Consider the following 23,472-nt stretch of genomic DNA (forward strand, 5'->3'; position numbering starts at 1 on the left):
CCGTACAGACAGCACCCGTAGTCAGGATCGAACCCAGGTGTCTGCCGCTCTAAGGCAGCAACTCTACCGCTGCACCCCCAGCTTGCCGCCCATGAGTTGTCACGGCACTTTTTCTAGGGTAGGGAAGTTTAAAACTAGTGCGGAGGTAGATGGTGAGAGGGGAAAGATTTAAAGTGTAGCTGAGCGACGAGTTTTACACAGAGAGTGTTGGGTATACAGAAGGAGCTGCCAGAAGAGGTGTTAGAGGTGGGCATGATGATGTTGGTTAATGGACAGGTACATGTATTGGAAGAATGTAGAGGGATGTGGGCCGAATGCAGCCAATTGGGCCGAGATCAGGAAGGTACAGTGGTCGGCATAGATGCGATGGACCGAATGGCCTCCTCCTGCACCTATTGTCTATTGTCTATTGTCTATTGAGATCAGGAAGACACAGTGGTCGGCATAGATGCGATGGACCGAATGGCCTGTGCTATAACTCTCTGAGGCACTGGATGCAATGGGTGTTACAGAACCTAGAACAGTTCCCACAAAGAATGAATGAATGAATGAATGTTTATTGGCCAAGTATGTGCAGATACAAGGAATGTGCCTTGGTGCTCCGCTCACAAATGACAACACAAACATACAGTTAACAATTAAGATAGTAGAGTCGAAGATAGTAAGTGTGACGTTACTATTGAAGAGCAAAAATAAAAACAAAATGGGGATTGTAGACGAGTCAGCCTGACATCTATGGGTTGTACAGTAATGCTGTTGCTGCCTCGCATCGCCGGGAGACCCAGGTTTGATCCCGACCTCGGGTGCTGTCTGTGTGGAGTTTGCACGTTCTACCTGTGACCGCACGCCTTCTCACTGGTGCTCCGGTTCCCTCCCACTCCACAGAGTGGGTGGGTTTGTAAATTAATTGACCTCTGCAAATTGCCCCTGATGTGCAGGGAACGGATACGAAAGTGGGATAGCATGGAACTAGTGTGAAGCGGGCGATCGATGGTTCAGTGGGCTGAAGGGCCCGTTTCCACGCTGTGCCTCTAAACCTATAACATCGGTCGCAGGGACAGTGCTGGCATCCATTACCAAGGGGGTGGATTGGGCAGAGTCAGCGTGGACGTACGAAAGGGAAGCAATGTTTCACAAATATGCCAGAGCTTTGTGAAGTTGGCACTAACAGGATGGACAGGGGTGGCCCACGTTGGTCAGGTTTCTGGCTAACAGAATGCTGCGTTTTTCTGTCTGTGATCATCGCAGCGAGGACATCCTGCAAGGGAAGATGCGATGAGCAATACAACCGTAACAACCCGTGCCACTGTAACAGCAAGTGTGACCAGTACCAGAACTGCTGCCACGATTACTACACCTTGTGTGGGGGTAAGTGTGACCAGTACCAGAACTGCTGCCACGATTACTACACCCTGTGTGGGGGTAAGTGTGACCAGTACCAGAACTGCTGCCACGATTACTACACCCTGTGTGGGGGTAAGTGTGACCAGTACTAGGAACTGCTGCCACGATTACTACGCCCTGTGTGGGGGTAAGTGTGACCAGTACTAGGAACTGCTGCCACGATTACTACGCCCTGTGCGGGGGTAAGTGTGACCAGTACTAGGAACTGCTGCCACGATTACTACGCCCTGTGTGGGGGTAAGTGTGACCAGTTCTAGGAACTGCTGCCACGATTACTACGCCCTGTGTGGGGGTAAGTGTGACCAGTACTAGGAACTGCTGCCACGATTACTACGCCCTGTGTGGGGGTAAGTGTGACCAGTACTAGGAACTGCTGCCACGATTACTACGCCCTGTGTGGGGGTAAGTGTGACCAGTACTAGGAACTGCTGCCACGATTACTACGCCCTGTGTGGGGGTAAGTGTGACCAGTACTAGGAACTGCTGCCACGATTACTACGCCCTGTGTGGGGGTAAGTGTGACCAGTACTAGGAACTGCTGCCACGATTACTACGCCCTGTGTGGGGGTAAGTGTGACCAGTACTAGGAACTGCTGCCACGATTACTACGCCCTGTGTGGGGGTAAGTGTGACCAGTACTAGGAACTGCTGCCACGATTACTACGCCCTGTGTGGGGGTAAGTGTGACCAGTACTAGGAACTGCTGCCACGATTACTACGCCCTGTGTGGGGGTAAGTGTGACCAGTACTAGGAACTGCTGCCACGATTACTACGCCCTGTGTGGGGGTAAGTGTGACCAGTACTAGGAAACTGCTGCCACGATTACTACGCCCTGTGTGGGGGTAAGTGTGACCAGTACTAGGAACTGCTGCCACGATTACTACGCCTTGTGTGGGGGTAAGTGTGACCTACGGAATGGATCTGGAGACCGTTCTTTCTTTCTTTTTTAATCTCTCTCCATTCCTTTCTTCCTCTCTCTGCATCCATCCATTCATCTCCTTCGACGGCTAGTTGGTGTTTCTCTCATGCTCTGATCCTTACAATCAGTCGGCCCAAAGCATCACCGATCCATGTTCTCCAGAGATGCTGCCTGACCTGCTAAGTTACTCCAGCACTTTCTGTCTTTTTTTGTAAACCAGTCCTACTCCTTCCTCTGTGTTCCTTTCTCTCTCTCTTTCTTTGCATTGTAAATCTCTCTCTCTTGTTCATTCTTTCAGTTTTCTGTCCCTTATTCCCTTCTCTTGCAGTCTCTCTCTCTCTCTCTCTCTCTCTCTCTCTCTCTCTCTCTCTCTCTCTCTCTCTCTCTCTCTCTCCCTCCCTCCCTCCTCCCCTCCCCCTCCCTCTCTCTCTCTCTCTCTCTCTCTCTCTCTCTCTCTCTCTCTCTCTCTCTCTCTCTCTCTCTCTCTCTCTCTCTCTCTCTCTCTCCCCCCCCTCCCCTCCCCTCTCCCTCTCTCTCCCTCTCTCTCCCCTCTCCCTCTCCCTCCCTCCTCTCCCTCCCCTCCCCCTCTCCCCTCTCCCTCCCCCTCTCCCTCTCCCCTCTCCCTCTCTCTCTCTCCCTCTCTCTCTCTCTCCCTCTCATAATTTCTGTCCAGCCCAACAAGACGAAGTCCACGTCAGATGGAAAGATAGGTTTGGTTCCCAGCTCAAAGGACAAGTTTAGAGGGATGTGGACCAAACGCGGCAGGTGGGACTAGTGTAGCTGGGACATGTTGGCCAGTGTGGGCAAGTTGGGCCGAAGGGCCTGTTTCCAGACTGTATCACTCTACCCCTCTCTGAATCCATCGTTGGGTGAGAGGTGGTTGGTAGTGTTCTGTTGTCGAGGTGGGATTAGAGTTGTGTAGTTTGTGGATATTGAAGATTCTTCTTCATACTTTGCAGGTACTAGTGCAACATTTAAGAGACATTTGGACAGGTACATGGATGGAATAGGTTTAGAGGGATATGGGGAATCTTCTGTACCTTTGTCCTGATGGGAGCCGGGAGAAGAAGGAATGACTGGGGACAAGTCTTTTGGCTTTGGCTTGTGATTTGTGAATTTGCAAGGATGAACTTCCATTACCCAAACGACTGTAACTAGGAGCCTTCTGTATCATGCTGTTATTTAAGGAAAAGGAGCAAAGGTTTCCCAAGGATAACAGATGGGTTCGCTTAACATCCGTCGTCAGTAATCTACAGGAATCGATAATTAAAAGTAGAGTAAGCTGCTGGTTTGGGATATTTTGAAGGAGGTGGGTAAAGATGTGGACAGGTAGGTCCCCATGGGCATTCATGTGAACCCCCAGATGGACCTTCCTATTCTGAATAGGAAGGGGGTAAACATTCTGCTATGGTTGTGTCTGGCATATTGAGAGCTGTCGGAAGGAACTGCAGATGCTGGTTTACCACCAAAGACAGACACAAAGTGCTGGAGTAACTCAGCGGGGACAGGCAGCATCTCCGGAGAAAAGGAACGGGTGACGTTTCGGGTGGGAACCCTTCTTCAGGCTGAAAGGTAGAGAAGGCTAGAACAAAGTGTACTCCTGTCTGTGTCCTGGGCCTCCTGCACTGTCAGAGTGAAGACGACACACGCAAATTACAGGAACAGCACCTCAACTTCGCTCACTACCCAGTGGTATGAACGCTGATTTCTATCATTTCAAGTAACTCCTGCATTTCTTGCACCCCCCCCCCCCTCTTCTCCCATCCCCCTCCCCCACCCGAGTGGTCCCACTAGAGCCACCGTCCGCATCCTTGTTTCCCTGCCGTTAGCACACCTTTCCCAGCCAGCAATGGGCCATTATGACTCCACCCTTCCTGACGTCATCTGTCATCTGTTGCCAGCCCTGCTTTGCTCTGGGCTTCTCTGTCTTTCAGTCTGACGAAGGGTCCCGACCCAAAACGTCACCCGGTCCTTCTCTCCATGGATGCTGCCTGACCCGCTGAGTTACTCCAGCGTTTTGTGTCCATACTGGGAGCTGTATCCATTCTGGCACCAGACATCAAGGAGGGCATATCGACCAGAGATTTACCAGTGATACCTGAATGTTTAGATGGCGGGACTATCATATGTTGAAAGACTGGAGTGACTAGGCTTGTATACACTGGAATTTAGAAGGATGAGAGGAGATCTTATCGAAACGTATAAGATTATTAGGGGGTTGGACACGTTAGAGGCAGAAAACATGTTCCCAATGTTGGGGGAGTCCAGAACAAGGGGCCACAGTTTAAGAATAAGGGGTAGGTCATTTAGAACTGAGATGAGGAAAAACTTTTTCAGTCAGAGAGTTGTGAATCTGTGGAATTCTCTGCCTCAGAGGGCAGTGGGGGCCAATTCTCTGAATGCATTCAAGAGAGAGCTAGATAGAGCTCTTAAGGATAGCAGAGTCAGGGGGTATGGGAAGAAGGCAGGAACGGGGTACTGATTGAGAATGATCAGCCATGATCACATTGAATTGCGGTGCTGGCTCAAAGGGCCGAATGGCCTCCTCCTGCACCTATTGCCTATTGTCTATTGTCTATTGCTGCCTGACCTGCTGAGTTACTCCAGCATTTTGTGAATAAGTCTATTGTCTATTGTTTGGAAGTTGGAAGGCAAACTGCACAAACGGTGCTTGAATTTAAAAGCTCCCGTGGTAATTTAATCAGAGTTTGCAGGATACTAAAGCAAATCAAATCAAAGTCAATGTGTCACACATGTATGTGTGAGGTTCAGGTGCCAGATGTTTATAGTACCTGCACCTCAATGTACTTGTGCATACAAATAAACGTGATTTGACTTGATTTAACTCGAGGATTTGACTTAGATTTCTGCAGTCGACGCTGCAAAGCAGTAGTTTATATCTTCAGCCAGAAGAGGGCGGTGTTATACCGCTTGTTCAAGTCAAGTTTATTTGTCACATACACATGAATGTGCAGTGAAATGAAAGATTACCCACAGTCCAACAACAAGAGCAATGAAAATAAGCAATAACACACACAATCAAACACAAAGAAACATCCATCACAGTGAGTCTCCTCCAGTCACCTCCTTACAGGGTGAATTTCTCTAATACAGATATCGTTGCACTTGAATGATAACTTTGTGGTTATCACCCATTTTTTGATGCAAAAACTTCACAACAAAACACAATGAAAAAACCCTTGATCGGTATTCATTGTCAATTTTTGGAGCAGCACCACAATTTGGATGATCGCTGGTAGAGCCGTTTCCTCACAGCGCCACAGACGTGGGTTCGATCCTGACCTCGGGTGCTATGTCCGTGAGGAGTTTTGACGTGTAGGGAGGAACTGCAGATGCTGGATCAAACCACAGATACACGCAAAATGCTGGAGTAACTCAGCGGGACAGGCAGCATCTCCGGAGAGAAGGAATGGGTGATGTTTCTCGTCGAGACCCTTCTTCGGACCCAAAACGTCACCCGTTCCTTCTCCCCAGAGATGCTGCCTGTCCCGCTGAGCTACTCCAGCATCGTGTGCTTATCTTCTGGAGTTTGCACGTTCTCCTTGTGACCATCTTGAGTTTTCTCCCGGTGCCCCAGACTCCTCCCACATCCCAAAGACGTGTGGGTTTGTAGGTTAATTGGCCGTCTGTAAACTGCTTCTAAAGTGTAGGAAGTGGATGCGAAAGTGGGATAACATGGAACCAGAGTGAACAGTGATTGATGGCCGGCATGGACTCGACGGGCTGAAGGGCCTGTTCCCATGCCGTATCTTTCAATCAATCAATTGAAATCAAGCAAATACTGCGATGCTGATTTTCCACAAATGAAACTTGCGTTTCCAATTCCTCTCGCTAAGAAGGTATCTTCACTCTTCACCAAAACATACAGGCTTTGCTCTCGTCTGAAACAGAGGAGAAATTTTCACCATCAAGATCGAACCCTAGTTAGGAGTTTCCATTTCAGGATGAAAATACTGGAGATATTCAGCAGCACAGGGGGCAGCACCTGTGGGGGCAGCACCTGTGGGGGCAGCACCTGTGGGGGCAGCACCTGTGGGGGCAGCACCTGTGGGGGCAGCACCTGTGGGGGCAGCACCTGTGGGGGCAGCACCTGTGGGGGCAGCACCTGTGGGGGCAGCACCTGTGGGGGCAGCACCTGTGGGGGCAGAGGCAGGGTTTGTGGTTCTGCAGGTGCCAAGCTTGGATTCTGGAGGCACTTGGTAGGGAGGACCTGGGACAAGGTAGGCTGATCTAAAAGATTAAGATGCATGGAACCCACGATGATAGAGGGTGTGCACTGCCCTGCTGTTCCTGGGGTTGTCAACTGGCCCGTACTAGCCGGGACATCCCGTATTTTGGGCTAAATTGTTTTGTCCCGTATGGGACAGCCCTTGTCCTGTTTTAGGCCTGGAGAGTGCTGCAGGCCCGGACACTGTAGGCCCCGACACTGTAGGCCCCGACACTGTAGGCCCCGACACTGTAGGCCCGATGCTGTAGGTCCTGACACTGTAGGCCCGTACATTGTAGGCCCCTATACTGTAGGCCCCGACGCTGTAGGCCCCGACGCTGTAGGCCCCGACACTGTAGGCCCTGACACTGTAGGCCCCGATGCTGTAGGCCTGGACACTGTAGGCCCCGATGCTGTAGGCCTGGACACTGTAGGCCCGGACACTGTAGGCCCCGATGCCGTAGGTCCCGACACTCTAGGTTTCCGACATTTTAGCACTGGACAGTCTAGGCCCGAAGGCCCGGGCGCCGCCTAACGGAGGTTGCGTAGTAACCCGCCTCCCGGCCCAGGCGGCCGCCATTGGTGGAGTGGGAGCACGTGTCCGCTGGCTGGGTGAGGTCACTTGGGGCGCGGGGTGGTGACGTCACCTTGTGCCGTATTTGGGAGTGAGGAAGTTGGCAACCCCTAGCTGTCAGTGTCCATGTTGAGGACAAAACGTAGACATTCCTGTCATGATGAACCCTATTTTGTGTCAAATTAAATGCTGAATTGGGAGTTGTGAATTGTTTCTGGCCATTGCATTCATTTTACAGCCCACAGACAAAATGGTCACACAACATTGGCCCCCAGTAATTTACAAAATGGCAGCGTATTGAAAGCTTTCTGAGTGCAACAATACATTCACCCACCTCCTCATGTTGTTGATTCCTTTCCTCCCTCCCACAAATGATAACTTGTAGCAAACTCCAATGGTTCAGATTATAAAGTTTTTCTGACATTGTCAAGAGATCTTCTGTAGAGATCTTCAGCCTTCCTGGTGAGCAAACCTACTTCAATAGACAATAGACAATAGACAATAGACAATAGGTGCAGGAGTAGGCCATTCAGCCCTTCGAGCCAGCACCGCCATTCAATGCGATCATGGCTGATCACTATCAATCAGTACCCCGTTCCTGCTTTCTCCCCATACCCCCTCACTCCGCTATCCTTAAGAGCTCTATCCAGCTCTCTCTTGAAAGCATCCAACGAACTGGCCTCCACTGCCTTCTGAGGCAGAGAATTCCACACCTTCACCACCCTCTGACTGAAAAAGTTCTTCCTCATCTCCGTTCTAAATGGCCTACCCCTTATTCTCAAACTGTGGCCCCTTGTTCTGGACTCCCCCAACATTGGGAACATGTTATCTGCCTCTAATGTGTCCAATCCCCTAATTATCTTATATGTTTCAATAAGATCCCCCCTCATCCTTCTAAATTCCAGTGTATACAAGCCCAATCGCTCCAGCCTTTCAACATACGACAGTCCCGCCATTCCGGGAATTAATCTAGTGAACCTACGCTGCACGCCCTCCATAGCAAGAATATCCTTCCTCAAATTTGGAGACCAAAACTGCACACAGTACTCCAGGTGCGGTCTCACCAGGGCCCGGTACAAAGCTTGTCCTTTTTACTCTGTAACACCACCCCGATTTGGTCTGAAACGTCCACAAATGTCCATTGGCAGCATCTGGACACAGCATGTCCACACTAATGTCTCTCTTCTGATTTTTGCTCTCCTCTTGCTGATTAGGTTTGCACGTCTCTCTCTGTCTCTCTCTCTCTCTCTCTCTGTCTCTTTCTCTATCTCTCTGTCTCTCTGTCTCCTCTGTCTCTCTCTGTCTCTCTCTGTCTCCTCTGTCTCTCTCTGTCTCTCTCTGTCTCCTCTGTCTCTCTCTGTCTCTCTCTGTTTCTCTCTCTATCTATCTGTCTCTCTTTTTTTCTCTCTCTCTCTCTCTCTCTTTCTCTCTCTCTCTCTGCCTCTCTCTCTGTTTCTATCTCTTTCTCTCACACTCCCTCTCATTCTGTCTCACACTCTCTCACTCTCTCATGCACTCTCACACACACTTTCTTACACACACTCACACACCCTCTCACACTCTCGCTCTCACTCTCTCTTGTACACTATTGCAGACTCTTGCACACCCTCTCTCGCACACTCTCTTACACATTCTCATGCACACACTCTCGCGTACACTCTCTCGTGCACACACACACACTCACACACACACACACTCACACACTCACCCACACACACACGCTCACACACACACACGCACACACATGCACTCATGCACACTCACACACAAACCCGCACTCACACACATACACACACACACACTCATGCACACTCATGCACGCGAACACTCATGCACACTCATACACACTCTCATGCACACTCACACAAACACTCACACACACTCATGCACACTCACACACACACACTCACGCACACACACTCTCACACACTCACAAACTCATGCACACTCACACACACACACTCACACACACACACACACACACACACACTCACACACACACTCATACACACTCACACACACACACACTCTCACACACACACTCATACACACACACTCTCACGCACACACTCATGCACACGCACACACACTCTCACACACACACACTCCCTGGCTCGCTGTGTCACAGTCTCACAGCTGACGTTGGTGCATTCATTGTTTTGCAGCCAGCAACCCTGGGACTGGATTCACAGCGCAGGAGCTCCTCGATGTTTCTGAACAGATCTACATGCTGGACATCAACAAAGCCTCCGACGGCGACATCCGCCTGAACCTTCAGAGCCCTGTTACCAACTCCCAGACTGGGTTCAAGGTTGACCTGGCTACAAACCGGTGAGAGCACACAAACACTCCAACTCACCAGAAACTCTGTAACTAATCTGTGACTTCTTCTGAACTAACTTCCACGGTCGAATGTCAGTGTCACTTGTTTCTTCATTTAGCATTGGAACTTAAGATAACGCCACCCTCAGTCTTGTCTGCAAACATGGTAAAAACAACGTAACGGAACTAATCGTGCCATGGTCAACTCACCAACCTTAAAGTTGCACCTAGCAACTAATCAGAGACCCTGGTTCGATCCTGACTATGGGTGCTGTCTGGGCGGACTTTGTACGTTCTCCTTGTGACTGCATGGGTTTCTCCGGGTGCTCCGGTTTCCTCCCACACTCCAAAGACTCAAGAGAATAACATGAATAACGTTTAGTGCAAGATAAAGTCTAGTAAAGACTAGTCCAATTAAAGATAGTCCGAGGGTCTCCAAAGAGGTAGATAATAGTTCAGGACTGCTCTCTAGTTGGTGATAGGATGGTTCAGTTGCCTGATAACAGCTGGGAAGAAACTGTCCCTGAATCTGGAGGTGTGCATTTTTACACTTCTACACCTCGTGCCTGATGGGAGAGGGGAGAAGAGGGAGTGACTGGTCCTTGATTATGCTGCTGGCCTTGCCGAGGCAGCGTGAGGTGTAGATGGAATCAATGGAGTGAATGGCATCACCCCCGCTGAGCTTCCAGTCTTAGAGAGTATGGTGATGCCTCTGTGGCATCCCTGCACAGAATAATCATCACTAGTCTGTGTGACATGCACAACACTGTAGCGTTAGAACTGGGCGGCACGGTGGCGCAGCGGTAGAGTTGCTGTCTTGCAGCGCCAGAGACCCGGGTTCGATCCTGACTACGGGTGCTCGTCTGAACAGAGTTTGTACGTTCTCCCCGTGACCGCGTGGGTTTACTCCGAGATCTCCCATTTCCTCCCACACTCCAAAGACATACAGGTTTGTAGGTTAATAGGCTTGGTATAGTTGTAAATTGTCCCTAGTTGTGTGAGGGATAGTGTTAGTGTGCGGGGATCGCTGGTCAGCGCGGACTCGGTGGGCCGAAGGACCTGTTTATCACGCTGTATTTTTAAAGCTAAACCAAACTAAACTGACGTTATAACCAGTCTCACTATTATGCCTGTTGTGTCTGGGATTTTTAATGCATAATATTACAGTTATTACTTTATTAAATGTTTGACTATTATATTTTATCTGTGTATTACATTTACAGGTGTATTAAGCTGCTCAAGTAAAATATTTCATAGTTTCGTTGTCAATAGTCATCAGTCAAAGTATTGAGTATAGAAGTTGGGAGGTCATGTTGCAGTTGTATAAGACGTTGGTGAGACCACATTTAGAATATTGTGTTCAGTTCTGGGCGCCATGTTAGAGGTAAGATATTGTCAAGCTTGAAAGGGTTCAGAAAAGATTTATGAGGATGTTGCCAGGACTAGAGGGTGTGAGCTATAGGGAGAGGTTGATTAGGCTGGGTCTCTATTCCATGGAACGCAGGAGGATGAGGGGAAATCTTATAGAGGTGTACAAAATCATGAGAGGAATAGATTGGGTAGATGCACAGTCTTTCACCCAGAGTAGGGGAATCGAGGACCAGAGGACATAGGTTCAAGGTGAAGGGGAAAAGATTTAATAGGAATCCGAGAGGTAACTTTTTCACACAGAGGGTGTATGGAACAAGCTGCCAGAGGAGATAGTTGAGGCTGGGGCGTTCCTATCATTTAAGAAACAGTTGGACAGGTACATGGATAGGATAGGTTTGGAGGGTTATGGACCAAGCACAGGCAAGTAAGACTAGGGTAGCTGGGACATTGTTGGAGGAGTCCAGAACCAGGGGTCACAGCTTAAGGATAAGGGGGAAGTCTTTTAGGACCGAGATGAGAAAACATTTCTTCACACAGAGTGGTGAATCTGTGGAATTCTCTGCCACAGACGGTAGTTGAGGCCAGTTCATTGGCTATATTTAAGAGGGAGTTAGATGTGGCCCTTTTTGCTAAAGGGATCAGGGGGTATGGAGAGAAGGCAGGTACAGGTTACTGAGCTGGATGATCAGCCATAATCATATTGAATGGCGGTGCAGGCTCGAAGGGCCGAATGGCCTACTCCTGCACCTATTTTCTATGTTTCTATGTTTCTATGTTGACCGGTGTGGGCGAGTTGGGCAGAAGGGCCTGTTTCCACACTGCATCAATCTATGACTCTAAGACTCTAATACATACTAATACATAATTAAACACTGTTGTACCTTGACTTGAATCTGACTCAGTATAGTGCAGGCCAGGATATTATAGCACTTCTTTTTAAAACTATGCTGCGCGTGATTGATGCAGTCAGTTGCCCCAGGACAATCCAGTCTGTCTCACCATTAAACCTGGTGCAATATTGTGGAATTCTGCTGTGTAACACCTTAAACTAATAATAATATGACCTTGGCATATAATCTTGGCAATCTCATGCAAAAACAGCACAGGAATTTATAAAATATCAGGGCACAGGTAATAGAGCACTGAACATAGAACAGGCCCGTCAGCCCAGCATGTCCTTGCCAAACATGATGCCAAGATAAGTTCATCTCATCCGCCTGTACCTGACCCATATCACTCAATTCCTTGTATATCCATGTGCCTGGATAAGAGTCATTTAAACCCTGCTATAGTACCTGCCTCCACCACTAACCCTGGCAATGCCTTCCAGGCACCCACCACTCTCTGAGTAAAACAAAAGACTTGACCCACACACCCCCTTTAAACTTTGCCGCTCTGAGTTGGGCCCCTCAATTTAGGGTCTCACGGTTCTTTGGCCTTTTTTTACGCTGCAGTCTCTATGAATATGTGAATGAGATCGCCATATTCGCGAAGCCGACCTTTGCTAAACTCATTGCACTCCTGGACAACTACCACCGGATGACAGGCACCGCTGAGAACTTCACACCCGAGCAGCTGGGAGAGGAGGATGCATTTATCAAAGAGATCATGCGCACACCCATCATGGAGCATCTGTACAGCGTCCTCCACTCAAAGAGTAAGTGTCCTGGGGGGGAGAGCACTGCACCCAGGAGTCCCCGTATTTCATACTGTAAATATTATTGTAAATAAGTGATCACATTATTTTTGGTAAAAAAAGAGTAAGGGTCCTACAGTGCACTCCATTTGACCCCATGTGGCAGTCATGTTTGTGCTAATGTCCCTCTGCCATGAGGAATATACTGCATGCCCTGGAGAGTGTAGATTTTACCCAACTTGTGGCACCACTTTTCCCATGCTGATATTCTGAGAGTTCGGAAAACGCAGCGAGAGGAGATTGAGTTTAATTTCAAGTGTGATGTTCTAAAGCCGACATCAATTCCAGGGCCATGGTGCGGAATTCAGAGGAAAGACTTTGGCACAAGACCCACCCCAGCTCCTGTGCACACAAAACATAATGAAAATACATGAGGTATGAGATAAATCTTAGGTAGAGAGAAAACTGGGAAATTATATATATATATATATATATATATATATATATATATATATATATATATATATATGCATATACATATATTTATCCATCAATTCACTTATCTATCTATCTATTTATTTATTCATTTATTCATGTATTTATTTATTTAGTTATGTATTTATTTGTTAGTTTGTTTATTTATTTGCTTATTTATTCATTTATTTATGTATGCGTGTACACATGCACATACATAAATAAATCAATTAAATAGATTTGTGCATGTGTATATATGTATGTATATAGTTCCAAGTTTACTCTCTACTTACATATATCATACATAATGTATTTTCATTTTACATCTTGTGCATATTATATATATATATGAGAGAAAAGATATATATATATATACACACACAATAATATATATATTATATGAGTGAGATAAATATGTATATTTTATGAGATAAAAGATACATATACAATATTTATATTATATATATGATAAAATATACATATACAACAACACACTCTATATATATATATATATATATATATATATACTATATAAACGAACTATATATATAGTTTGTGTATCATTTTCTCTCTCTCTCTTATATGTATATGTTGCAAGACAAGGTTTTATTCGGCAGGCCATGAATGTAGTAGATGACACTTGCAGAGTAAATGATCAAAGCAGCATGGGTAAGGTATTTACACAGACTCCAGACTATTTACAGAGTACATAATATGCATGACACATGAGAACTTACATACATGTAGTATACATGTCATATATAAAAGTCACATTCACGCATAGTCTGTCTCCACAAGAGATTTCACGCACTTATACGGTGCCATGCACACATCTTGAAGGTTTGGATTTCAGCTGTTCTCTCTCTCTCCCCGTTCATAGAATTGTATAATTCCAAAGTTGAGTTTGAAGAAGACCTGAAGAAGATGTGGTTTGGATTATACTGTAGATCCCAAGATATCCTCGACTCCAGTGGCTTTGAGCACGTCTTTTCAGGTGCGTAGAATCTCTCAACACCATTTTTAAGACAAGGAGAATCTCTGACAATGGCCGTGAAAAATGTCAGTACAACTCCAGGTCAGTTGTGTAAGAATTGGGAATATCTGGATCTTGTGTAATAAAACTGAGTGCTGAACTACTATCTACCTCATTGATCACCCTCGGCCTATCCTTGATTTGACTTTGCTGCCTTAACCTTGCATTAAACGTCATTCCCTTATCATGTATCTGTACATTGTGAATGGCTCGATTGTAATCATGTGTTGTCTTTCTGCTTACTGGATAGCACGCAACAAAAGCTGCTCACTGTACCTCGGTACACGTGACAATAAACTAAATTAACTAACTGAGCAGTGCCTTTAATCAAAACCTGCCCGATTTATCAGTTATACATTGAGTTATACATTTGCTCAAATTCATGTTCTCAATGATGGCCTATATTAACCTTTCTTGATCATACCTTCACCATGTGTCAATATAACACTTCCACCATCACAATCTACCTCACATCTCATTCAAGTCTGAAGAAGGGTCTTGACACGAAATGTTACCTATTCCTTTTCTCCAGAGGTGCTGTCTGACCCGCTGAGTTACACCAGCGCTCTGTGTCTATCTCATTCCTCTATCCCATGTCTTCCCTGCTCTTCCTTCATCTCATCTCCAGCTTTTTAATCACACTCTCACCCTTAGGTTCAGTCACTCTTTCACCATTTCTATTGTCAGACATTAACCATCTGTTGTACTTTCATTGTTATTCCACCAATCCTATTTTCACCAGCACCTTTTTCACTGTCAGACAGTTGGCTTCATATTTTTTATCATTACTTTCAGAATTTGACTCTATATTTTCACAAAAAAAGTATTTGATTCATTTTGGGACATTTTGACATCATGAAAGACACTACAAAAAAGACACTACAAAAATCAACCTTGAATCATCCCAAACCTTAAACTTTACATCAAAGTCGCACAGTTTAAAAGAATGGGTATCAGAACACTTGAAAAAATTATAATGGGGCTGGGCTGAATCAACATGGATTTATGAAAATAAAGTGATATTTTATAAATCTGTTACAGTTTGTAGGGATGTAACTATTGGTATAGATAAGTAGCTGTCCTGAACTACGATCTACCTCGTTGGAGACCTACGGACTATCTTTGATCAGACCTTACTGGCTTTATCTTGCATTAAATGTTATTCCCTTATCATGTATCTGTACACTGTGAATGGCTTTGATTGTAATCATGTATTATCTTTCCGCTGATTGGTTAGCACGCAACAAAAGCTTTTCACTGTACCTCGGTACACGTGACAATAGACTAAACTAAACTAAACTAAATGGGTGAATGGATGTGGTATTCGTATTTCCAGAAGGCATTTGAGTGTGCATGTGAACTGGATGTAATATATTGAAAGATACAAAGTGCTGGAGTAACTCTGTGGGTTAGGCAGCATCCCTGGAGAACAAGGATAGGAAACGTTTTGGGTTGGGACCCTTCTTCAGACCGATATATTGACATGGCTTGATGAATGGTTAGCGGAGAGAAAGCAGAAAGTAGGAATGAACAGATCATTTCAGGTAGGGTTGCGGTTTGTAACCAGAGTCACAAGGAGCTGTCCATAATGAGAAGGGTCTCGACCCGAAACGTCACCCATTCGTTCTCTCCAGAGATGCTGCCTGTCCCGCTGAGTTACGCCAGCGTTTTGTGTCCTTATTTGGATTAGGAGATCTTGATTGTACAGTTTGTACTAAGTTGGATCACAAAATGAGGTGTGAGGAGGACGTACAATAAAAGAACATAGGCTAAATAAATGGACGAATGGAATGTAATGAGGGAAAATACGATATCCATTTTGGTATAAAAGAAATAGAAGAGGCGAGTGTTTTGTAGATGCTGAGAGATTAATGTTCAGATGCTGAAAGTTAACATTAGGTTGAGCAAGCAATTAAGAATGTAAACTGTATACAGATGAAAAAAGCTGGAGTAACTCAGCGGGTCAGGCAGCATTTATGGAGAAAAGGAATAGGTGACGTTTCGGGTCAAGACCCTTCAGACTGAGAGTCAGGGGAAAGGGAAGGTTGATCTTTATCAAAAGAAGATTTGAGATGAAGGATAAAAATGACTTTACTGGACGCTGGTGAGACTGCAAGCCGACTGAGGTTCACAAGTCTCGTCTCACTGAAGGAGTATACTTACTACAGTGAGTGCAATCAAGGTTCAGCATAGAGATTGTAATATGAGGAGAGGAAATGGCCTGTTCTGATACAAACAGAAAGGAAGAGTGAATTACCTAAGGTTGGCAAATTTGAGTCCTTACGAAATGTGGGGGAGAAGAGGTACATGTGTGGTGGTGATATAATATAAGGAAATAACTGCAGATGCTGGTACAAATCGAAGGTATTTATTCACAAAATGCTGGAGTAACTCAGCAGGTCAGGCAGCATCTCAGGAGAGAAGGAATGGGCGACGTTTCGGGTCGAGACCCTTCTTCAGACTGATGTCAGGGGGGCGGGACAAAGGAAGGATATAGGTGGAGACAGGAAGATAGAGGGAGATCTGGGAAGGGGGAGGGGAAGAGAGGGACAGAGGAACTATCTAAAGTTGGAGAAGTCAATGTTCATACCACTGGGCTGCAAGCTGCCCAGGCGAAATATGAGGTGCTGTTCCTCCAATTTCCGGTGGGCCTCACTATGGCACTGGAGGAGGCCCATGACAGAAAGGTCAGACTGGGAATGGGAGGGGGAGTTGAAGTGAAATCATGTAGGAGCTGGCAGAAATTGTTGTGCGTTGGACCTGCGACTAGTGTGGTTTTCTCCAGGTGCTCAGGTTTTCTCAAAGATCTTCGGTTTCCTCCCACATTCCAAAGACGTACAGGTTTGTAGGTTAATTGGCTTGGTGTAAATGGAAAAAAAATAGTTCCTCGTGTGTGTAAGGTAGTGTTAACGTGCGGGGATCGCTGGTCGGAGAGGAGTCGGTGGGCCGAAGGGCCTGTTTCCGCGCTGTATCTCTAAATTAAACTGAACTAAACTGTAGATGCTGGAACCTGGAGAAAAATACAAAGGGCTGGAGGAACTTGGTGAGCCAGGCAGCACCTGTGGCAGCTGCTTGGTTTTGGTTCTGTTGCTGTAGATGATGGCTGTCCAATAATTCACTTGCTCCAAATTCCTTTTGGAAACCAGGTGAGGTGAAGCGAGGCAAGGTGTCTGGATTCCACAACTGGGTGCGGTTTTACCTGGCAGAGAAAAACAACGAACTGAACTACTACAGTTACAACTACAATGGACCGGTGAGTGCCCCATGGGAAATGGCCCTGACCTGAGGTATGTGGAGAGCTATGAATCTGTGGAACGTTAGAGTCCTCTCCAGGAGCCCTGTTCCCTGGTGATGAACTCTGTACAGATGGCGGTAGATACAATATGCTGGAGTAACTCTCTGCCACAGAGGGCAGTGGAGGCCAGATCACTGGATGAATTTAAGAGCGAGTTAGATATAGCGCTTTGGACTAACGGAATCAAGGGATATGGGGAAAAGGCAGGAACGGGGTACTGATTTTGGATGATCAGCCATGATCACAATGAATGGCGGTGCTAGCTCGAAGGGCCGAATGGCCTCCTCCTGCACCTATTTTCTATGTTTCTTACTCAGCAGGACAGGCAGCATCTCTGGAGAGAAGGAATGGGTGAGGTTTCGGGTCGAGACCCTTCTCTCCCAGCGATGCTGCCTGTCCTGCTGGGTTACTCCAGCATTTTGTGTCTACCTTCGATCTAAACCAGCATCTGCTACACATTCTTTCCTACACATTCTGTACGAACGGTGTCGGCACGATTCCAGTTCCGTAACATTTCCTATCTCTGCCTCCACGTCATTTACGACGTGACTGAGGCTCTTAATATCTCCAGACCTTCCTGTTCTAGTCCTTCCCCGGCCACTCACCTTCTCTTCCTACATATCCAATATATGGACCGGCATCAAGTCCTAGTCATCCATTAACCCTCTGCTCATTGAAGAATGTTCAGTTTAGTTTAGTTTAGAGATACAGCGCGGAAACAGGCCCTTCAAATCCGTGCTGTGCAGCGATCCCTGCACACTAACACTACCCGACACACACTAAGCACAATTTACAATTTTACCGAATCCAATTAACCTACAAACCTGTACGTCATTGGAGTGCGGGAGGAAACCGGAGCTCCTGGAAAAAAACACACAGAGGTCACGGGGAGAACGTACAGACAGCATTCGGTAGTCAGGATCGAACCCGGGTCCCTGGCGCTGTGAGGCAGCAACACTACCGCTGCGCCACCGTGCCACATTTTGCCTCCTCATCACTAAATGCCTGAGGTTTAACATTTTCATTTTATGTTCTAATTGCTCCATGGCCTCAATTCTGCCTCAAAATGTTTACCCTTTTAGTCTGACAAACCTCCATGATACCTGAACGCTTTCAATTATGACCTCCAATCCAACATTGGTGATTTCCTTTCATCAGGCCTAAGCCCTAAGGTTTGCAAGTACTTCAATATCTTTAGATGAATTAACCTAATTGTTCTTCCCCCACAAAAATAAAGACCCCTCACGTGGAAAAGAACGTTTTAAATCCCAAGTCACTGGGAAAAATGGAGACACAGGAGACTGCAGATAAAGCAAAATAAAAATTCTGTGGATCTCAGCGCGTCAATCTATGTGCTTGGACATGAAGGGATAATTGAAGTTTAAGATAGTCAAAGAGATATGCAGCACAGAAACAGACCTTCTGGCTCAACGTATCTATGCTGACCAAGATGTCCATCTAAACTAGTCCCACCTGCCCACATTTGACCCATGTCCCTCTAAGCGGAGTCTAATTGCCATTCCTGTATTCCTATCCCAGGTGCTAAGGTCCCCCTTCTCAGGGCTGCTAATACACCCCTTTTCCAGAATGCTTTTATTAGTTTGTGTGCTGATCTCTCCCCCCATCCGCTAATTGTCTCCCTTCTGTTGGTGCAAATATTCCCTCTTCCGGAAATCAACATTATCCCATTCCTTAATGCCGATATAAGTCCCTTTAGAGTCACAAGGCATGGAATTAGGCCCTTCAGCCCCCCAGGTCTGTGCAATCATCAAGCCCATTTACATTCACCCATTTTATTCTCCCCTTATTCCCATGGTTCCATATACCCACCACCATTAAAAAGTTCAGTTCAGTTTAGTTTATTATCATGTGTCCCCCAGGTACAGTGAGAAGCTTTTGTTGCCTGCTAACCATCCAGCAGAAAGACAATACACAACTACAATTGAGCCATTCACAGTGTACAGATACATGATAAGGCAAGGTAAAGCCAGTAAAGTCCGATCAAAAATAGTCCGAGGGTCCCCGATGAGGTGGATAGTAGTTTGGGACCACTCTCAGGTTGTGGTAGAAAGAAGTGTTTAAAAAGTTGCCCCTTGGCTTCCTAATAGATCTTTCCCTTCTCACCTTAAATCTATATCCTCTGGTTGTTGAGTTACAGAGTCATACAGCGTGGAAACAGACCCTTCAGCCCATCTTGCCCACACCGGCCAACATGTGCCAGCTACACCAGTCCCACCTGTTTGTGTTTGGCCCATATCCCACCAAACCTGTCATAGCCTGTCTAACTGTTTCTTAAACATTACGATAGTCCCTGCCTCAACTACCTCCTCTGACAGCTCGTTCCATACACCCACCACCCTTTGTATGAAAATGTTACCCCTCAGATTCCTATTAAATCTTTCCCCTTTCACCTTAAACCTATGTCCTCTGGACCTCGATTCCCCTACTCTGAGCAAGAGACTCTGTGCGTCTACCCGATCTATTCCTCTCATGATATTATACACTTATTCTGCCTTGGGAAAGGCTTTGCCGTTTTCATTTTCTCCAGAGGTGCAATGGTTTGATATTTCACCATATCTCCACAGTGGGTTAACTACCCAGACGTGCTGGCAATGCAGTTTAACTGGAACGGATACTACAAGCAAGTTGGATCAGGCTTCATTGGCTCCAGTCCGGAGTTTGATCTTGCCATTTATACCCTTTGCTTCATCGCCAGGCCTAATAATGCGTAAGTGTGTTTTGGCAATTCCTGGGTGGATATCTGAGTAATGTCTCACTTTCTAATATACATGCAGATGGAATTTATCTATGGAAATAGGTCTTCTTCTTCTTGCGTTTGAGGCAACAGAAGTTGTGAAGCTGCTTCTGCTTCTGCTTCTGCTGTCTCTGTTTGTTGTCGTTCGCCTGGCTGAGGTCAGTTGACTGGGCTCCACCACGGGGAGGTCGACAACGTGAGCCCCTGGAAATAGGTTAAATAAGGACAAATCGGTTCTATTGTCAGAAAGTGCGGTCATCACGTGAGACAGATTAAGCTGAGGTTTTGGGGCAGAAAACATTGAGACACCAAGTTCTTAGTATTTCTTCAGTAATCAGCTTCACAATGGAAATGGGTAAATATCTGAAATAAAAGTTTCGTTTAGAGATACAGCGCGGAAACAGGCCCTTCGGCCCACCGTGTCCGTGCTGACCAGCGATCACCGTACACCAGCACTATCCCTACACACCAGGGACAATTTACAATCTTTACCATGCCAATTAACCTACAAACCTGTACATCTTTGGAATTTTGCGAGGAAACCAGAGCACCCGGGAAAACCCACGTGGTCATGGGGAGAACGTACAAACTCCGTGCAGACAGCACCCGTGGTCAGGATCGAACCCAGGTCTCTGGCTCTGTAAGGCAGCAACTCTACCTCTGCACCACTGTGCCGCTCCTGGTTAACCTTTATCTGAGAACATTGCTCGGAACGAGGACAATTTAAAAAAAATAGGCTTTTCAAAGAGCCAACATGGGACCAATGGACTGAACGGCCTCCTTTGGTTCCATGTCTGTATATGAGAAGGATGGTAATTTCACCTCATCAGAGATACAAACCCGACTCCTTTGTCGCCATTACCCTTGTTGTAGAAGGACGTAAATCACCCCGAAGCAGACTGTTTCGGACAGGTACGAAAACAAGGGCTGGAAAATCCCAGCAGATCCCGATCGCAACTGTGGGAAGAGAAACAGAGTTAAACTTTCGGGTCAAAGTCCCTCCATCAGAACTGGGAAGGAGACAAAAGAGGCTTGTTAAGCTGCGGTATGGTGGGGAGGGGAATGTCTTTGATAGGGTGAAATTGTGGTGACCATGGGGAGTGGTAGATTTGTCTAGCCTGACCTCTATTCCCCGTCTTCCTGCTCTGCATTTTGCAGCTCCTATCTTCTTTATGTCTATGTTCTCACTCTCTTAACTGCTTCCATTCGCTTGCCGGCTAGATAATCTCGTTAACAACTAATTCCCATGGTCACCCTGGTTTGACCCAAGTAAAGATATCCTCTTTCCCCACCCCCTTCCAGCTCCTTCCCAATTCTGACAAGGGGTTTGTGATGCGAAACGTTAACTCTGTTCCTCCTTCCCACAGTTGCGGCCGGAGCTGCTGAGTTTTTCCCAGCATTTTTTGTTTTCACAACAAGCGGAAACAGTCTGCTTCTGGGCACATCCTTCCACAGCAAGGGTGATGGTGATAGGGGAGTTGTGTTTGTATCTCTGATGGGTGATAATAACATCCTTCTCACACACGTGGAAATGGAATTATGTGGCACCGAAGGAGGCCGTTCGGCCCCGAGTTCCCATGTTGGCTCTTTGAAAAGGATCCAGTATTAAGTCCAGCAGGCTGCAACATTCCCAGATGAAAGATGAGGAGTGGTCCCCCAAGCTTCAACTGGACCTTATTGAATACTAATGAACAATAATAAATAAATACATTTATTAGCCAAGTATGTACACAAAATGGAATTTGCCTTGGTGCTTTGCTCGCAAGGATAAAAACACGATATACAGTAGGAGTGACCCCCTTGGTCAGCCATGACCGAGGGGGCCCAAGAAGAAGTAGGAGTAGGAGTGTAACAGTGCAGGAGGCTACGGACAGGTAGGCAAGAGTGGAAGTGGGAACGGAGAATTAAAGTGGCAACAATGGAAGCCCGGGTTGACCCCTGGAGGCTGATTGCAGGTTTTCTGAAATCAGTCAGTCAGTGTTTGCTTTCCCCAACAAGAGAACCTTGTTAGAGTCCCTTCAAATACATCCATCCTCAAAGGGGTGGCACAGTGGTGGAGTTGCTCTCTTGCAGCACCAGAGACCCAGGTTTGATCCCGACTACAGGTGCTGCCTGTAAGAGTTTGTGCGTTCTACCTGCGACCTGTGTGGTTTTCTCCAGGCGCTCCGCTTTCCTCCAACACTCCAAAGACGTCCAGGCTTGTAGGTTGTAGGAAGGAACTGCAGATGCTGGTTTAAACCGAAGATAGACACAAAATGCTGGAGTAACTCAGCGGGCCAGGCAGCATCTCTGGAGAGAAGGAATGGGTGACCCTTCAGAAGGGTCTCAACCCGAAACATCACCCATTCCTTCAGCCTGTCCCGCTGAGTTACTCCACCATTTTTTGTCAATCTCAGGTTTGTAGGTTAATTGGCTTCTGTAAATTATTCCTAGTGTGCAGGTTAGTGCTAATGTAAGGAGTGTTCGATGGTCGGCGCAGACTCGTTGGGCCAAAGGGCCTGTTTCTACGCTGTAGCTCTAAAGTTTAAAGTCTAAATAGGCAAAAGATGCATGTCAAAGTTTTTCAGTCATAAAGTTAGTCTTGATGTTATGATTGGGCTGTGCTGCAGAGGGCGTCCTGCGTTATCACCAGTCAGTTATATTCAGGCTAAGTGACTAGCTCTGAAATAACAGCGAGAGTCCTAGGTCTTATAGGGAGGTGAAGCGGTTTCAGTTTCCGTTTAGTTTATTGTCATGTGTACCGAGGTACAGTGAAAAGTTTTTGTTGCGCGCGAACCAGAGGGGAATGGTGGTCATCGGAGCTGAACTATTCAGCGACTATTTTCTCTTCTGTTGCTTCCGCAGATGCAAGCTGAGCCTCGGTGGTAACCCCATGGACATTCAGAGCTACACCTGGACCAAGTCCACATATGGAAACGGGAAGAAGTACATAGGATCAGTATTCCCACTTACACCTTGAGAAACCAGCAACTTTCTGACACCGTGAGAGGACAGAAGCCTTCCTGACGATTCAGAGCCAGAATTGTGCTTCCAAGACAATCCGATGTGTAATAAAGGAACTCGATTTGCATTAACTCTGTTTATAGTCAATTAGTGTGAACTCCATTCTGTGAAATAAGGGAGATTATTAAGGCTGAGCACACATTCCCTACTGCAGAGACTCTACTGCTTCCGTTCTAGTTTGCAAAAAAACAAGGAGCTGCAGGTGCTGGCTTACTGTGGAAAGACACAACATGCTGGAATAACTCAGCAGATCAGGCAGCACTCCTGGAAAACATAGATAGGTGACGTTTTGGGTCAGGTTGCTTCTTCGGATGATTGCCCGGGGTGGGATGAAAACCCTGCAATCAGTCTGAAGAAGGGTTCCTGACCCGAAATGTCACCCGTCCATGTTCCAGCCATGTTCTCCAAAGATGCTGCCCGACCCACTGAGTTACTGCAGCATTTTGTGCCTTTCTCG

General features: G+C 46.6%; 1 protein-coding gene across 1 annotated transcript; it reads left to right on the plus strand.

Annotated features, from left to right (window-relative positions):
* The first annotated feature begins 1,172 nt into the window (after positions 1-1,172).
* Positions 1,173-23,066, plus strand: endou (endonuclease, polyU-specific). The gene is made up of 7 exons (XM_078426626.1): positions 1,173-1,368; positions 9,292-9,457; positions 12,274-12,476; positions 13,810-13,923; positions 17,109-17,215; positions 19,843-19,985; positions 22,857-23,066. The coding sequence occupies exons 1-7, from the start codon at positions 1,173-1,175 to the stop codon at positions 22,969-22,971; spliced, it is 1,044 nt and encodes a 347-aa protein (XP_078282752.1). The 3' UTR covers positions 22,972-23,066.
* Positions 23,067-23,472: the final 406 nt, after the last annotated feature.

This window comes from Rhinoraja longicauda, chromosome 32 (genome assembly GCF_053455715.1).
Source record: "Rhinoraja longicauda isolate Sanriku21f chromosome 32, sRhiLon1.1, whole genome shotgun sequence".
In the NCBI taxonomy this organism is placed as follows: domain Eukaryota; kingdom Metazoa; phylum Chordata; class Chondrichthyes; order Rajiformes; family Arhynchobatidae; genus Rhinoraja; species Rhinoraja longicauda.

Bases quoted from the DNA above. Each gene is read 5' to 3' on its own strand.
- endou (XM_078426626.1), top strand. From the start codon at position 1,173: ATGGACAGGGGTGGCCCACGTTGGTCAGGTTTCTGGCTAACAGAATGC. The intron at 12,477-13,809 runs GTAAGTGTCCTG...CCCCGTTCATAG, and splicing joins CAGCGTCCTCCACTCAAAGA to AATTGTATAATTCCAAAGTT. The intron at 17,216-19,842 runs GTGAGTGCCCCA...ATATCTCCACAG, and splicing joins GTTACAACTACAATGGACCG to TGGGTTAACTACCCAGACGT.